The 18,689-nt window shown below is 36.1% G+C and overlaps 1 protein-coding gene across 1 annotated transcript; it reads right to left on the bottom strand.

The window, feature by feature from the left end:
• Positions 1–6,546: 6,546 nt before the first annotated feature.
• Positions 6,547–18,625, bottom strand: LOC144441066 (vacuolar protein sorting-associated protein 52 homolog). The gene is made up of 17 exons (XM_078130587.1): positions 18,587–18,625; positions 17,648–17,782; positions 17,122–17,197; positions 16,643–16,710; positions 16,230–16,405; positions 15,602–15,752; positions 15,076–15,176; positions 13,586–13,718; positions 12,972–13,029; positions 12,548–12,681; positions 11,869–12,024; positions 11,175–11,293; positions 10,688–10,811; positions 10,148–10,351; positions 9,300–9,477; positions 8,414–8,532; positions 6,547–7,567 (listed from the first exon to the last, which is right to left on the bottom strand). Exons 1-17 carry the CDS (start codon positions 18,608–18,610, stop codon positions 7,421–7,423), a joined length of 2,103 nt encoding a protein of 700 aa, XP_077986713.1. The 5' UTR covers positions 18,611–18,625; the 3' UTR covers positions 6,547–7,420.
• Between the last annotated feature and the right edge of the window lie 64 nt (positions 18,626–18,689).

Genomic DNA, 18,689 nt, shown 5'->3' with positions numbered 1-18,689 from the left:
CATGTGTATACTTTTGAGGAACTATATAGAAATTTGGCATTGTTTTGATAGTGTACAGGCCTGTATATACTTTTGACGGAGTATATCGAAGTGTGCATTGTTTTGATAGTGTACAGTCCTGTATATGCTTTTGAGGGAGTATATAGAAGTGTGCACTGTTTTGATAGTGTACATGCCTGTATATACTTTTGATGGAGTATATAGCAGTGTGCATTGTTTTGTTAGTGTACAGGCCTGTATATACTTTTGACGGAGTATATAGAAGTGTGCATTGTTTTGATAGTGTACAGTCCTGTATATGCCTTTTAGGAAGTATATAGAAGTGGGCACTGTATTGATAGTGTACAGTGCGATAGTATCATTAACGGTACTTTGAGTTCCAACCACGACTACGGTCAAAACTACCATCTACTGAGCAAGGTTAAAGGTACAACACAAAGATAAAAAACAAACATTAACTGAATTTTAGTCAAAATCGTCTTGAAGCTGATCTGTCCAGAAAACATATGATTTTTCTGCAAATGGTAAGAATACCCTTATTTGTCGTTATTATTGTGCTTAGTGTACAGTGTTTCTACGCCATATTCGACATTTATGCATAACATTTTGGAATAGCGAAAACCACGAAGCGTAAGTCCACTTTCTGGGGCGGTACCAGTGGCCAGCTCTGGTAGGAGTGTGTAGCCAGTGCTGGAAACCCCAAGCCCCATTTTAGACCCACTTTGACCAAATTTTAGACTATTACAGGTTTCTAAAAGATGAAAGTTTTACATTTTCCTTAGGAGTCAACACTGTGCGGCAATTTATGGCAGTTGTGATTTGATAAAAGGAAAATGGACCACATTTTAGACCAAGCAAATAAAACAAATAACGCAAAGTGGACGACAATTTAGACTCTTCAGCTAAAAAAAGACCCCATTTTAGACCAAAGGGCTAGAAAGCACACACGTACACCCAAAATGGCGTCACATATACATATACTCAAATAAGGGGAGTACCCCCCCCCCCCCGATTACAATGTGTCGTGTAGATTTGTCGGCTAAGAAGCCGTATCTTAGTTCGTCAAATGTTTATCAGTCAGTTGAAATTTACAAGATGTGATCTTTGGCCTTTGCGCCAGTCAATGAAACGAAAGTCCGATGGTCAAAATGCTGCTAAGTTCGGTAAACGTCGGATACGTGAAAACATTCTTTGGCAACCTGTTGTCAACGCCTGTTAATCCTCAACTTTTTTTCTGGCAAGGAACAGTTGTTGAATGTTGTTGTTCTTTTAATAAAAATGTATACACGTAGTTTCAAGGTGTATAGGAAAGGGCAAGCCTTCTATTCACATCCCTAGGATTCACAGCCATAGTCGTGAAACCACTACACCTCTTTACGGCAACGATGGAACAACACCATTTTATAGTCGATTTGAAGCCTGTGTAAATTTAAAGTTCATGACAAAAGGACTCTCAAAAATAATCTGCTAAAGATGAAGCTTTGGAAAATGTCCGATCCTCAACATTCAGACAGACAGACAGACAGACAGACAGACAGACAGACAGACAGACACACACACACACACACATAACTTATTGTCATCATACAGTTGAATCACAAAAAAGTAAAAACTTACACAATTGAAAACGACACTAGTTTTTCATTCATAATTAAACCAATATTTTATTTTTCAAACTTGTTTAAACTGACCGGTATCCAAACATCTTCTTCCACTTTTTCCTCACGTTGTTGTTTACATACTTCTTCACAACCATACTTTGCCTTCATCCGATAGAACCACTGCATCAGTTCACTTTCTCTTGATATCAAGAGACACTCATTAAAATAAACATGAGCTTCTCGTCTGTGTAGTGCTATTTCCCTTTCTTCTACAAATTCAATTTTTGACTTCATTTCAATTTCATTATCACGAGCAATTCTCTGTCTTTTTTCTTCAAGTCTTCCTTCGCTCTTCTCAACTTCCCGTTCTCTGTCTCCAACCACTGTCTCTCTTATCTCTATCTTTAGTATCTCCTTTTCAATTATCTGTTTTTCTTCTTCAACATTTCCTTCTCTCTCGTCGACTTCTGTCTGTCTAGCTGCTAACACTGTCTCTCTTCCAGCTAACTGTAATACCTCCTTTTCCATTCTCTGTCTTTCTCCTTTAATCTTCTCTTCTCTCTTCGCAACTACTACTTCTCTGTCTGTCAACACTGTCTCTCTTCCAGCTAACTGTAATACCTCCTTTTCCATTCTCTGTCTTTCTTCTTTAATCTTCCCTTCTCTCTTCTCAACTGCTACTTTTATATCTCTCAACATCGTCTCTCTTCCTTCAAACTTTAGTATCTCCTTTTCCATTCTCTGTCTCAATTCTTCAATCTCTTCTTCTCTCTTCGCAACTGCTACTTCTCTCTCTGTCGACACTGTCTCTCTTCCTGCTAACTGTAATACCTCCTTTTCCATTCTCTGTCGTTCTTCTTTAATCTCCCCTTCTCTCTTCTCAGCTGCTACTTCTCTTTCTCTCAACATCGTCTCTCTTCCTTCAAACTTAAGTCTCTCCTTTTCCATTCTCTGTCTCAATTCTTCAATCCCTTCTTCTCTCTTCGCAACTGCTACTTCTCTGTCTGTCAACACTGTCTCTCTTCCTGCTAACTGTAATATCTCCTTTTCCGTTCTCTCTCTTTCTTCTTCAATCTTTCTTTCTCTTCGCTCTATTTCCCGCGTTCTATCTGTCAACACCGTCTCTCTTGCTGCTAAATTTAATATCTCCTTTTCCATTCTCTGTCTTTCCTCTTCAAACTTTCCTTCTCTCCGCTCTACTTCTCGCTTCCTCGCTGCCAACACCGTCTCGCTTCCCGCTAACTTTAATCTTTCAATTTCGAATCTCTGTCTTTCTACTTCAATATTTCCCTCTCTTCTGTCTACTATTCCCTCTCTATCTGCTAACACCCTCTCTCTTACCACTAACTTTAGAATATCCTTTTCCAATCGTTGTCTTTCTTCTTCCATCTTTCCTACTCTCTGCTCTACTTCTCGCTTGCTAGCTGTCAACATCGACTCTCTTCTCTCTAACTTCAGCAACTCCTTTTCAAATCCCTGTCTTTCTTCTTCAATCTTTCTTCGTCTTATCTCTACTTCTCGCCGCATGGTATCTTTCATATCTTCAACTTCCTTTTCCCTTCGTTCAACTTCTTTCCTTAACCTTCTTACTTCGTTTGCTTCATTTCGTAAACTTCTCTCTCTATTTTCTAGATTAAAAAGAGAATAATTATAATTCATATTGATATTGTCGTGTACTGTATTAGTAATGTTGGGCCTTTTTATCTCGTTCGTTAATATTATGATAGCTTTTATTTCGAGAATAACCATAAACAATATATAAAATGGTACTTTAGAAAAACAAAGCAAAATAATATATATTATTGTCTTAATATTGGTTCATATATACCTGACGACAAGGATGCAATCAGCACTACGCATCAAGGTTACAATGTTTTTATTGTATCCACTGATGGAAATTTGTAAAAGAATGAAACTTGAATTCATAAGTGGAATATCCTACTTAATTTGACACTTGTTACTATGGAAACAAGAACGAGTCACTATATTTAGACACAGTCCCCTTATCACTGCTTACTGTTAAAAGGTGTTAGTCGATCCCAAACCGTGGACAGAGAGCGTCCGGGATTTCATGGAAACATCGGACCACTAAAAGAATTTAGTGGTCTTAGCTTTTTTCAAGTAAGAGCGTGACATGTTGACTGTATAAATGTGTTGCGTTGTTGTACCCTCTATATACTTATTTTTGGCATGGCACGGAGAAAAACAGGAATTGAAACAAAATTTCATGGCAAGCCATAGGTGTCTTAAGTCCACAGAAAGTATGTTACATAGCAGAGAGAGAGAGAGAGAGAGAGAGAGAGAGAGAGAGAGAGAGAGAGAGAGAGAGAGAGAGAGAGAGAGAGAGAGAGAGAGAGAGAGAGAGAGAGAGAGAGAGAGAGAGAGAGAGAGAGATGGAAGGGTCTTGTGCTTTTTCTTAATTAACAAAAAAAAACGGTAATACTATATAGAGAGCATTTCAGTCATGAAACATAGTTCGTTGTAAGTGTTGCATTAACTAGCATTGCCAGATACAACAAGCGACTCAGTGGTCCAATCATCGAAACCAAACTCTTGATAAACATCGCGTAAAGTTGATATCTTACCTTGATATACTCTCCTAGATACCAATCCAGGTGTGCAAAGGAATGCCTCAATACTCGACAACATGATTATTTCTTCATAGATACAGCAAGAGCAAAAGCCACAAGCACGTCAGTCTATGTCTAACAGACGGTCTGTGTTATTGTTTGGGAATTCGATCATGTGAAGAACATCCGAACGATTGCGACGTAGACGTAGACGCGTTCGAACGTCTCAGGTTAAGATCTCGTCGAATATCGCGCGCGCGAGATTACTTCATTACGGTATTCAAAAAGTTATTCCGGGCATCGCTGCTGAACAGAATATATAATAAATGTATTGATCAATTGATTGATTATCTTGTGCTAAGTACTAAGTAGTCTATCTGGAAATAGTAGGCACGTATGTGAAAGTATTACTTTAGATATTAGTATTTAGATTTCGTAAAGGAAGAGAACTCCCAAGCAAAGGATGTGAATGTGAAGAAAACTTGGTGAAATTATTTGCACCTTTGAAAGTTAAAAACTGACACCGTATTTTGTACATTTGGTAAAACCATTTAACTCGCTATGTTGTGTCTAAGACCAATACGGCTTTTTCGTATAAATTGATCAAATGTGTACACTTTTGAGGGCGTATATAGAAGTGTGCATTGTTTTGATAGTGTACAGGCCTGTATACGTTTGAGGGAGTATATAGAAGTGTGCATTGTTTTGATAGTGTACAGGCCTGTATATACTTTTGAGGGTGTATATAGAAGTGTGCATTGTTTTGATAGTGTACAGACCTGTCTATACTTTTGAGGGAGTATATAGAACTGTGCATTGTTTTGATAGTGTACAGGCCTGTATATACTTTTCAGGGAGTATAAAGATAGGTGTATTGTTTGATAGTGTTAAGGCCTGTATATGCTTTTGAGTGAGTAGATAGAAGGGTACCTTGTTTTGATAGTGTACAGGGCTGTATATGCATGAATAATCATACCTGTATACAATTATTCACACGTTTTTTTTAATTTCAATTTCATATCATCATGCAAATGTATTTTAATGTTTACTTTTATTCATTAATTTATTATTTTGCTTTTTCTGTTTGCTCCCTCTGCATTTGAAAAAAAAATATATGTACAAATCGATCTATTTAGATGTAAAAAGATCAAACATCTACCTTTTTTTTAAATTAGGATTTTCGTTATTCATTTACATTGTTTTTAATAAAACTTTATTTGTTCACATCAAAGTCTTAAGTTATTTTGGCAGTTCACACAGATACACACACATACATACATACATACAGACAGACTGACAGACAGACACACACACACACACCCACAGACATTTCACCACACCTATATCACTATTGAACCTTATAGTTCAGTTGTGATGCAAACAAGAATCACCTATGTAACATGAAATTGGGGGGGGGGGGGTATGTCAACTCCAGTTATCCAAGAACTGGATGCATACAAAAAATATAAATTGTGATTTGGTTGCTGGACTATATACACATTACATGTACGTATCATATACACCTAATAAAGAACAGAATTATACAATAAAGTCAAATACATGCCAAAAACAGAACTTCATTATGGACATCCAAGTTCTGTTATGATCACTAAGGCCTGGGTTCCAATCCACGGTTCTCACATTAGTATTATCTTATCAGTGGAATTACATACAATCATAATTTTGTTATAGACCATTTTTTAACAGGTCTGCCAGACAACTTTTCTCTCACCAAAATTCACTTGAAATGGGTAAAAGATAAATAATGTAATTTTCATTTATATAATAATTCATAATTTGCAATTTATCATAATATAATATATAATAGCATCCACTATAATCATCAATAAAATCTATTTCTGTACATAATTTATAACAACCCCTTGTCAGTTTCAGAGTTATAAATATGATTAATACACAAAATCACAAGATTTTAAAACCCTGGAAAATTGTCATTATTTCAATTTTTTATTTCACATAGTATTGTTACATAGTTTTACAAATATTTCACGATTATAAACTATGTCTTGTTTACTGTAAGATAAGCCAGGTCATGCCACATTGTATAATAATCCTAATATGCTGTAAACCTTGATATTTTCGCTACTTAAATTGTTTGCGATTTTTAGTCTTCAGCTCGTTCTCAAAAACTAATTTTTACTAATTGCCAGACTGGTACATTGTTTTCATGCGCAAGAGGCCAAGAAGACACTTTAGTCACATTTTATTGTTGTGTTTTTGTTTTCGAGCAAAATTAGTGAAAATAAGTAGTGAAAATTTCCAGGTTTACATGAATATATCATAATGTTAATTTTTATATAGTGCTTTCCTGCTCTGTGCTCAAAGAGCTTTACAATTATTACCACTGGCACAGATCTATAGCAGTACAACGGCCCTTTATACTTCCTGAACACCTTGGGAAGCATACAATCCATTGCAGCCTCTATAAGCGCATAGGATTAAAGTATTCACATTGCAACCTACATCTTACCAGGTCCCCAATTGTACAGCTGGGTTGACTGAAGCACAGTTGTGGTTCAAATTTTGCCCAAGGACTTTAGGCATTCAGAAACAAATGGCAGCGATGTGGCTCGAACCTGCATGCAGATTCCAAGCCAACCACTCTAACCATTCACTCATTTTGACTCCACAAATAGGGCTGCACAACATGGCATATTTTAGTATGTTCTGTACAATCCTGAGTTTTCTACATATATACATACATCACATGTAGTGTCATAAAACTGACATCCGTACATCGGTCTCTCAAGTAGGATTCTGTACATCAGTCCATGTAAGGTGAGGTGATAAATTTGACATTCATGCGTCAGTTTGTTCAACTTGTTCACAATGACTTTTTAATTTACAATATTGCACATATATTTGTTATATATAAAAGTGGGTTATTTTGGTATATACAGCTGCAACAAACCTTTCCTTAGTAACATTAAAGCATAGTTTCAATGCTTTCTCCAACATTCTTTTATCTATATTAGACTAAATATCTTTGGAGCTACCCTACTCTTTTCAAATAATATCAAGAACTATCAGCTGGCCTGTATTTTGAGTTATCGTTCTTGACAACGTTGGCAATGTACATTACAATCTTCTCCATGTGCTATGTAAACCACTATTACTCTCTCAAGTAAACTGTTTCATGGGGGAGTCACGTATTCAGGGTAGGTATGGCTGCTACGACACAGAATTTTTACAAAATTCGCATTTACATCTATATGGATTTGATTTGTTCTAGAAGGTTGGTTTGTGTTTCTTGACTTCCACCATCACGTGATGAATATTAATGAGTTCGCTGCGCACTGGCATACTTTTGAATGGATTCTGTGAAAGCACTTTTTGAAATCGGTGATAGTATTGGATCAGCTGTGTCAGTGCACCCTGGAAATAAGAATCAGAACAAGGTCAAAGTGAAACAAGACATATGCTTTGGATGCAATGGACATATGTCTGACAGATTTTCACAAATGTAGATAAGTTTCCAATCAGGCTTATGCCAAGGAGTCTATTCATATCCTATATTTAACTCTAACCCCTACCTTGAATACAAATGTGTATCTATCGTACAGTAGGTCCACTGTTGTATATCTGTGCCTAGCATTGCCAATAGATATCAGGTTTATGCTAGGGAGTCTAATGAACTTCACCCTATTCCTATCCCTACCCTTACGCACCTCCTTAGCTTGAATACAAATGTGCATATATATATATATTGTACAGTAGGTCCACTGTTCTACATTCACACCTAGCATTGCCAACAGATATCAGGTTTATGCTAGGGAGTCTTACCCTATTCCTACCCATAACCCAACTCCCTAGTTGAATACAAATGTGTATTTAATGTACTAGTCAGGCAAATGTTTTACATTCTTGCCATCATTGTATTAACACTTACACACCACTATGTTTAGTCCTGTGATCAAGATCAGGTAAAACATATCATGGGAAAATGAGGACAGGGAAGGAAATAAGATAACAAATGAAAGAGAGAGTCATCTTGCATATTTCTGGGACATATTGGTTATATTGTTGGCTTTTTTTCAAGTAAAGAATACAAATATGACTTGAAATCTTCTGAGTTTCAAAAAATATTTTACAAAAATTGCCAGTACACAATTATGGCAATATCTCAATTCCTTATTCTCTATCTCCATTTCTGACTTCATACAGACTTTATTCATTCAAACTTATTTCAGACACCTTCTTCTAGAGTGTTGTGATACATACCTGTAATATTTGTGTTCCATTCTTAAAGTTAGTAAAAGATCTCATGATATCTTGATTTATCAATTCTATGGCTTGTTTCCATTCACTGGCAAATCCTCGGACTAGTTGCTGTACTCGGCCTGAAAGTTGAATATAATTATATTCATAACATGTGATGCCTTAAACCTTAGTTATGGTCCAATTACTAAGATAAAATATTTGTGGATGGCATAGTCTGTAAGATATGATGTGATGTGCAGGGTAAGAATGGTGGCTGATGCAACTACTCAACATGTGAATCTTGGACTATAGATGGCTCTGTTTGGTATAACTTGTAATTGTAAACACTACATAATGAAAGTTTTGATAATGAAAATGTAGTGTTAGTGTATGTTTGTAGATATACAAGGCTTTGTATGGAGACTGAGATAAAAAAAAAAGTGTTAGTTGAAACCTTAAATTCAACTGACAGTTGGCATCACATGGGATATTTCATGTAGGGTCTCTATGCTTAAAACTACTAAAAATAGCGCGCACACACATCCACTTACATTTTTACACTTTTATCAACATTGTCGTTTGACATTAGAGAATTAGTTTGGTGTGAAAGATAGTTGTCTGACAGAGCTTTAGAAAAGGTTTGTCCAGAACAGAAGAATCATCCTATCTAATCATTATGGCTCCACTGATAGTATTGTACTAATGGGAGAACCTGGGACTGAAACCCTGGCCTTTAAGATCGGTGAGAAAAAAAAATATTAGTGCAAAAACCTGCCTTATTCAATGATTGCTGTGTGCATTCCTGTTGTATGAGTGTGTAACCCTATGTGACCATAAAGTGTAGTTACTGTTCCCTTTTCAGACGATCAAATTCAAACTAGAAACATTGTAACAATACAATACTTACGTTCTTCTCGTTTGAGTTGTTCTGTATGTCCTCTCTCTAACGATGACTCTGCTTCTTTGACAAATGTGACCAGTCCACCAAAGTATGGAGACAATATTTCTTCTACAAACTCCTGAGTCCTTGCACTGAGAAGCTGCTGGAAGCTTTCAGACTCCTTGGAATCATCCTTTGTACGTTCCTGTAATGTATGCAAATGTATACTGTTTTCAAGCTTCTGTATAAATTATGCACGATGAGTGTAAACTCTGAATATTTGTAATTTTGTACAAGAATATTCCACAAAGCTGGTAAAATAGTCAGGTCAGCTGGTGTGTGAGCACAGTTTTTCATTGTTGTAATTTTCAAACCCTGGCATATATCATTACATATTTGAAGCTGCACTATCTGTAACTGGAGTATAATTTTTTCAAACAACCAACAATATATTCATTGTAAATTGTTAAAATACCAATAATTAGACATTATATATGTTAATTAGAAGTCTATTTTATCTATAAGTAGTATAGTAATATGTTGAAATTGTAATTCATTGGGGGTGCTGATTTTTTTTGACTGTGGACCCCAAAATCAATTAGATTGTATATATTGCACCATACTGTGTGTCCTGCTACACAACTATGTTTACCCACAGGTGATTCAATACTGTTCATGGTGTACAACATTACGATTAAGTCATTGTATCTGACAAAACTGTTTCACCAAATGTTTCAGTTGTAACTAAGGCAGCTTTAGCCGTAAGTGTGGCGGGCAACTTGGGTAGATCTTTAAGTTGTAACCAGGTATTTACAGACCTAAATACATAGTTTCTTCTGTCGACAAATTCATCATTGATGAAAAGACAAACTCACCATAATTACATTCAACATTAAGTCATAATTGTTGATGAGGAATATCAGTTGTTCTTTACGGTTTGGGAATTCAGCAGCCATTCTGAGTATAAAGTTCTCCACTTCGGCTTGTAGCTGTGCAAGTAGTTTGTTAACTCTCTCATCAGGAAAGCTTTCATTCAGGCTTACAATTGCTGCTGAGAATTCAGCATATCGTCTGGTGATCTGTTGAAGATGATAACAGTGTCAGTAACAGTAAGAGATTATGAAACACTCTATCAAAACACTGTTGAGGATGGTAACAATGTCAGTAACACTAACAGACTATGGAACACTCTAGCAAAACACATCACAAACAGCAGTGTGCCCTCTCATGATAGCCAAAGTTTGTTGTTGTGAGTCAAAATGTTGGGATTTCTTGTGAGTCACCACCTAGCAAGAGATAGGGGAACATCAAATTTTGGTGCGTCACTAGAAATTGTATGTGTCAGTGGCACATCAAATTTGCTTAGAGGGCACACTGATTATAGCTGATTAAGACTAGAAAACACTACAACTTACATAATGTGGTCTCATGTCAATTGTACCAAGTTTTTGTGGATCTGTGTCTCTTATACTGTGGATATTTAACTCTAGGATATACTGGAATCTAGGCCATAACATGTCTAGCAACGTCTCCCAGTATCTGCAACAAAACATAGGCTGTGTTAGATAAGATTGTAACATTAACTGTGCAACTGCTAAGTGCTTTTTTACATTCAAATAAACAGTCTAAGAATATTTATTGTTAATCTAATACATATGCATGCCTGCTAACTCCCATGAGGCAACACTGGACCACTGTTAGAACAATGAACATGAAACAAGTTTGAATTTGGTGTTTCTTGTCAATCAATCGTTTTGACATTTATGCGATGCTTAATCATGAAATGACTCTCCATAGCTCAAAGTTTATGAAACCGTTTTCATATCCTGGAGAGGTGTTTCCATTTAGCCCAATAACTCATAAGTGGGAACTGTAATTATGCTGGGTGTGTGTATAACTTACTTGTCTAAAGCCGGTACTATTCTTTTATGCATGATGACTTGATATCGTAGTATGATATGAATACAAAGTATGATAGCTATGGAATCATAACAGTCTTGGGTGTACATATCCATATGTTTCTAATGGTAACAAAACAGAGAGGAAACATCAAATAATCATCAAATAATCAACGTTATACAATATCAAACAGAAAGAGATCTGTGTGTTATAGCATGAGGGAAGTTCGAATGATATCCTTTAGGATAGTAAAATTTACTTAGTTTGGATGAAATCAACCTCTGATTACCATAAACAATGTCTAAATATTGATATTATGACAACTTTCAGTAAATGGATTGTTGGTTGTCTGATTGAACAAAATTGTAATCCAGTTTTTCTGTTACACCTTCCCCCACCTCTCCTTCTCCAACCTTCTCTCTCCCTTTCTTCAATCTCATCCTCCCCACCACAGAACTCACATGTTTATATTTTATCAACACACATCTTTGCATTTACAAACGTACACTTTAAGTCAGATCTACTTGTAATGAAGGCAAGTATTGTAGAAGATTTCACTTTTTTGTTTGTATTAATGTTCACTATTTCAATGTCTTTTTTTTTCTTCTGTTAGAATAACCAGGAATACCATTTTACAACAGACTACCTGCATCTCTTTGTACATTTGACATCCACAGTATATAAATTGATCACTTACCAAGAACATTGTTAGTGTTTTGCCAAAGATAGCATTGAAGAGATCCTGGGCATTGTTACCCGCTACCATGAAGAAATCTGATATAAACAGATACTCTCGACAGCAGTTATCCAATAAAGCATAGTGTTGACTGCGGAATAGGCATTCAAACGTATACTGTAAAAGAAAGCATATTTTATTTATAAAGTAATGTAAATTGTAACTGTCATACTGTTCTGAAGTTTGGACTAGCACATTATAATACACATACATAGTAAGGACTCTCTAGTATTCACCCAAGTATTCAGTATTGACACCCTCTGTATTACCAGCATTATGATTACTGCCCTCTGTAGTTGAAATATAGAAGGAAGAGCCATCCCGATGACTGGCGCGGCGACCTCCATAGATACATGGAGAGTGTCAATGGACTAAAATATATTATGTATGATTTAGCAAGTTCTGGATGGTTTTGGATAGTTTAAACTCACTATGTGAATTGATCAACAATTACTTTACACATTAAACATATTTTTAAGAATTAAAGGTTGAATTCATAGCACAGTATTATTCCATTTATTATTTACCAGTATTGGTTCCTTCAATGTACTGAATGTGATCCTGATTATTTTCTTTCTAGAGTATAACTCTTGATTTTGTCTCCATTTCCCTATCCTAGTCATGGAATTTGACCTCTCACCTTTTGTTCAGATTTATGTGCGGCATGTGGAACTAGGATGGCACCTTCAAGATCTGTTGTCAGAATATCGCCACGGTTACCAAGGGTGAACACTGTTGATCGATTCTTGAGAGACGGTTTTGAAGAGAAGAATCTTACTTTGAAGTCAAGGAATACACAGTATGAGATAAATACACTGCTTGTTGCATTATTTATAAAGGATATAGTATACCATAATGGGGAGGGGGGAGAGGGGGAGGGGGAGGGGGCTGTCTCACTGCAGTTTTCTCAGGACAATAACTCTCCTATTACATTGGCTTGCTACAGAACACTATCTTTCCATATCTAACTTTGTCAAACATTCATTACACATTTATCTAAGTGGTGGTTTTAGAACTGACACAGCTTAATTAAACAAGATAGACAGGTTCAAGGTAAAGGATATCTCTTTTGGCAGTGTCTTCAACACCCATCAAATCATCCTTATCAGCTACCTCTTCATACTGTTAGTGAAAAAAAAGTCATAATATTAGACCATTGTTGTGATAAGTACACTCATACAATGTAGGAATACTGAATTATCTTTGAAGTGTTGTCGATACTACCTCCATCCAATAACTCCTTGAAAACCCATCCCATCACCATTCCCATCCAAACCCACATCCCCCGCCCATCCCAATCCCCAAATGTCATGTCAGAAATATGCCATACTGTGGTTATTAGAAATAAAAAGATTTCCTGATTTGGCCACTAGGAGTGCTGTTCACACTATTTTGAGGCCGGAAGTGAGGACCAGAATAGTAGTAAACTACAGTCTAAAGACAGCAGACACAAAGTTACCACTCATTTTCCAAGTTGTTCGCACTGTTCTCGCATCAAAAGATAATTCTTTGTGGGCAGAATCATGAGAAAATATTGACAGCATGAATTTGAAAATAGTAATATTCAAGAAGGTAAATATTAACAAGCCTTTGAATGAACAGTTTAACTACCAAAACAGCATTTTTTATTTTGTGAAAAAAATTGATCTGGAAAAATATTAAAAGCAGGAAAACTTACCTGCAATTTCATTAATCTACTTGTGTATCCCTTAAAATATGAATAGTAAAGTTTACTCATTGTGTCGATATATTCATCACGTATCTCCTTGGCAACGTGTCTCTCATTGGCTAACAGGAATTCAAAATAATATCTGAGAAGAGATAGATTTAGTGTTGAGATACGAAATTAATTCATACATTGGTGAAAAGTTGTAGAAATGTATTCACACTTTTTTTGACTGCTAAGAAATGGCGTATCTATGTAGACATTAACAGGACATATATATTTGTATATAATTAATATTCAAACTATAAGTATAATATGCATTCACTATTTACAATTGTATTTCTGCTAGTGCCGCTAAAAAGAATAATGTTTGAAAATGTTTTGTGAAATATAATGACTTACTCATATCATACATCCTGCACAGTTTTGAATCACCTGTGGGCAAACATATTTGTGTAGCTGTACACATATGTTTCAAGAACTCCAATCAAATTGATTTTTGGGTCCGCACCCTAAAATTAGTGCCCAAATGTGATCTTGATTTCAACTTGTGACTATACTACAATACTTATGGATAAAATCAATCTGTAATTACCATGTACAATGAGTAATTATTCTTAATTTTAGTAATATATTTTTGTTTGTCCGATCGAAAAAATAATACTCCAGATACAGCTAATGAATCTATAATAAGTGAGTAGTAAATCTGGTAAACTCTCCCTGATTTACCATATTTTACCAGGGTTGCCCCATTAAACTCATGGTGCTGTGTTTGACAATCAGCAATCTATGTAGTTTTATTTGATTTCCCTGTCTGTTACCGGGGTTCGCATCAGCTGGAGGGAACACTTTTTAATACTGTTGTTGTATCTATCAAATTTATATTTTGCATCAGAGTTGCCAATTCGAAAATATACAGTGCGATCCCACTATATACCAATATCACATAAACATATATACCAATATCACATACACAGTTACGGATGATTGCACAATGTTGCACATGCTCAATAAACGAACATCGTTCGTTTAGGACAAAACACCCTCCCCCCTCCCCCTAATGACTGTTCGCAAGTGTGACATCACACATTTATATTTATACATATCGGTAATGTAAACTATGATGAAAACTGTAGCGGCCACACCACTATGATCAATGCAATGTAAAAACATGATGCAATGTAATGGACCTGTTTACCGAGTTGATGGTAAACACATCAAAATATTACCGGAAATCCAGCACTGTATCTCACATTTAGAAGTAAAATTTTTATCAACTTATCAACATCTCAGTAGCAAATACAGAAAATTTTATGAGTGAAGGTGTAAAATTTTCGAAATTTGGTTAGAAATGTGAAAATTAAGTTCAGCAATCACACTGATGCCAGAAACCATCCCCCGTTAAATGAAGGAAGTTCAATTGTTGAGCTCGTGTGACATTGTGCAATCGTCCCTTATGAAACAATATTATATGATAACAGAGTTTTGTTGAAATACCATACCTGTACTTGAGTAGTGTATTTTGTGGCACTTGATAGTTGGTCATTGGTTTACGGAATGAGTATATCTTCTGTAGGATAAATTCTCTTATCTTTGCTATGGCCTGTAAGACAATACAACAACACAATACCTATGATCACCTTCTCATTTTAAAATTCCTTCTTACAGGGTCGATGCTAATGAAGTAGATATCCTTGTTAGTAAAAATCCTGTCGCCTGTCAAATGTTGGACAGAAGCGTCAGCTTCATACAACAAGCATGAACAACTTGAATATGCAGTGACCCTATTAAGTTTTGCAAACTTCAGATGAAGTGATGTAGGCATGCATAAAATGTGGGTTGGCCAAGAACATTAAGAGTGAACACATATCTGTCAAATGCAATTTTAAATCAACTACTTTTCTTACTCGAGTAATGCCAATTCTATCTCTTTTTCTCAAACCAACACATATACTAACATTTTTACAATCTACTAAAAAAAAACCACCAAATTAATGTCAATCCTGACAACAGATAATAATTTCTTACCTTGATTTTGAGTTTATGGAGGATATCTTCCACATCTCTACAAGATATGGCATCTTTAAAAGACTGTTCCTTGACAAAGTTCACTTTGTGGTTCAACTCATGGATTTGTTCTAAAAACTGGATCTCAGTTACTGGGGTGTCTAGTATAACACTAAAAATAAACAACACAATTTATTAATTACATACAGTTGAACTTTATATCAAATTTGACACCTTGACATAGCTATAGATAGTTCAAAGCTCTAAATCTTGATAACTACATGTGAACTGTCTATGCTATAACACTGACAATCAAAAATGTATTTTACGCTTCATTGCAATTTTCATAATGCCCCGTTGGGTCGTCTTTTCAAAGTCAATGAACTTGTCTCCAAAGAAGTTCAGCGAAGGCCACCCCTCATCAAATGAGGACAGGTCATTATTTACGCAGGATGAAATTCAAGAGTTCTGGGAAAACCTCTGACTGTTGGGGTAATACCCGGTAGAGATCAATCTACAGACACTCTTCTAACTTACCATGCTATGACTCTGACTGCAGTGGTAACAAATACACATGGTTTGACCACACAGCCACCGACAATGTACTCCCATTTCATCTACAAATAGACTTCTCTTTATACACACTTACTTTATCATTGTTTCTGGTACTGCCATTTCATCTACAAATTGACTTAGTTCTCCTCTCACAGCTTGTCTGTTTTTCAACTTGATATTCATGGATATGGATTGTTCCTGTAAAGTCTGAATCTCAGAACTGATACTACCCAGATCTGACTGAAAGCTGCTCAGCATCTCTTCCATTCTCTGGAAGTGAACCAATTAACAAGTCTTTATGTTAGATATCATTATCCAATATGTGTGTCTTTGTTTGGCCAAGTGAAATACAAGTGACCTAAGGGGCCTTCTCACTACTAGTCATGAGATGTTTGCATGGTCATTATTTATAGCAACAGTCAGCTTCCTGCTATAGTTACAGTTGAGTCCCCCCCCCCCCCCCCCCAAAAAAAGGAAGGTATACGTGATACAATGTGTACTACTCACCTCTAAAATAGTGTCACATGCTGATATCTGGTTATGTAGACTGGCAATGTTTTGACTCTCCTTAATGTCTGTGGGCAGTGTCAAGGTTAAAATGAACTTGTCCAACACATTATACATGTACCTTAGCTATATCATATATAACTATATGTACAGACCTGGTGATGCTGTGTTAACAGGGTGAAGGCTAGTTGGAAACCCTTTCGGTTGAGCCCATCCAGTTTGTGTGTGTGTGTGTGTGTGTGTGTGTGTGTGTGTGTGTGTGTGTGTGTGTGTGTGTGTGTGTGTGTGTGAGTGAGTGTGTTGTGACAGTGTCAACAAAATTAACATAGATCACATTTTATCAATTTTGTTGAACATACTGATTTACAATCCATACGTTGAATGAGAAACTTTTGCAACACTCAAGATTTAGAGCAATATTCCTACCAATGGATTGATTTCTCTCTGCATACAGACTATGGTGGTAATACAAAGGATACAGTCCTGAATAGAAGCATTCTCTACTTGCTGAAGTTCTTTCTCTACCTGTTTGGAGTAGTGTCTCAAATCCACACCCTGAATTAGAATAGAGGGAAGTAGAAATAAATCAGCATTAAAGTTACTGTAATGTGTCAAAGTGTTCCTAAAATGGAAACTAATTGGCTAGTAAAAAACCGGTCAAATGAATTAAGGCTGATGGACAGTCTTGTAAGGCCTGGTCAAACAGGTTATGTCCAAGTTCAAAGATGGTTTAGGTCCTTTAACCTTGTCCATTTCTTTTTTTTAAGAATTTCAAATCACTGGTACCTAATGTAATCAGTTCTCGGTCTTGGCTGAAGCTGTGTTGATATGAACAATATTTCATCTAGCCATACAACACTTAGTGTTCAAAAGTATCTTTAGTATTGCACCTAATTTTTGTGTTTTTCATTGTTGTGAAGGGTTAACTCTAAGACAGTAAGTAGAGCTGGTGAATATATTCTCATTTGAAAACATTTGTATCCTCTACATAAAAGAGTGTCTTACCGATTCAAGGGCTCCTTTGACAAGTTCATCTCCAAGATTCTCTTGAATGTGTACATCTACTTCATCTAGAATGAACTCATCAGATGTTAAGTCAAGCACACCTAGGTTTAATTCTGGCAGCTCTTCATTCTGAAACTGAACATATCAAATTGTGTCACTTGTCAGTTACTTGTAGATATTATTCCTATACATCAACTGGATTGATGCCATTGTACACAATGTGCACCCTCATGTTCTGTGATAGTCGTGTGGCTAGATGAGTAATGGGGACTCCTTTCCTCCCATAGCATACCATTAGCCAGCAGGACTACCTTTGGACTACCTTTGGAGTTACATACTAGCTATTACTTTACATGTAAGTTCAGCCAGGTTACACTAGCCCTACTTACAGGCGGTGCACGAGTCTATATTGCTGACTTGACTCTCTAGCCCTGCTTACAGGCGGTGCACGAGTCTATATTGCTGAAATAGTCCGGACAATTGTCAGAATCGAGTCCCGGATTACTCCGTATGCAAACAGGACTAAGGTTACACCAACTATATGGAGGTAGGAACACGTCCTTTCTCCTTGCACCCACTCAGGCCCACTGACTACCTGTAGATGTTGTTTACAATTTTCAAAACACTTTTGGTTGAATTTTAAATGTAAAGTATTGCTTGTAATCTTCACAAAACCTCTGAAAGACCATTTTGATTATTACTACCGATTTTAAAACATGACACAGTCTGTGAAATATAGTAGACACTATCTCATAACAAATTTACTCAATTTCTCGATATCCATGAACTATCACAAAGTTGACGACGACGATTTTTTGATTTTATGAAATATCTAAGATTTAGATATTATGCATATCACTACAAATGAACAGAATATTCTTTATTGTATTATACGATTGCTCAATCTCTTTTGAAAATAATATCTAATTTGGTATTTACCTCGTTATTACCATGCTCTGCCATTTCGTCCACATCTGCCTTGCGGACTGCCATTTTTGTGAAGTGGGATCAGTACTAAATGTTACAACGTTTCTGATTGGTT

This window comes from Glandiceps talaboti, chromosome 10 (genome assembly GCF_964340395.1).
Source record: "Glandiceps talaboti chromosome 10, keGlaTala1.1, whole genome shotgun sequence".
Lineage (NCBI taxonomy): Eukaryota > Metazoa > Hemichordata > Enteropneusta > Spengelidae > Glandiceps > Glandiceps talaboti.
Note: the sequence above shows the minus strand (reverse complement) of the source record. Positions and strands in the feature narration are given on the sequence as shown.

Bases quoted from the DNA above. Each gene is read 5' to 3' on its own strand.
- LOC144441066 (XM_078130587.1), bottom strand. From the start codon at position 18,610: ATGGCAGAGCATGGTAATAACGAG. The intron at 15,753-16,229 runs GTAAGTGTGTAT...GTTTATTTTTAG, and splicing joins GTACCAGAAACAATGATAAA to TGTTATACTAGACACCCCAG. The intron at 10,812-11,174 runs GTAAGTTATACA...GTTTTGTTGCAG, and splicing joins ATAGTACCGGCTTTAGACAA to ATACTGGGAGACGTTGCTAG.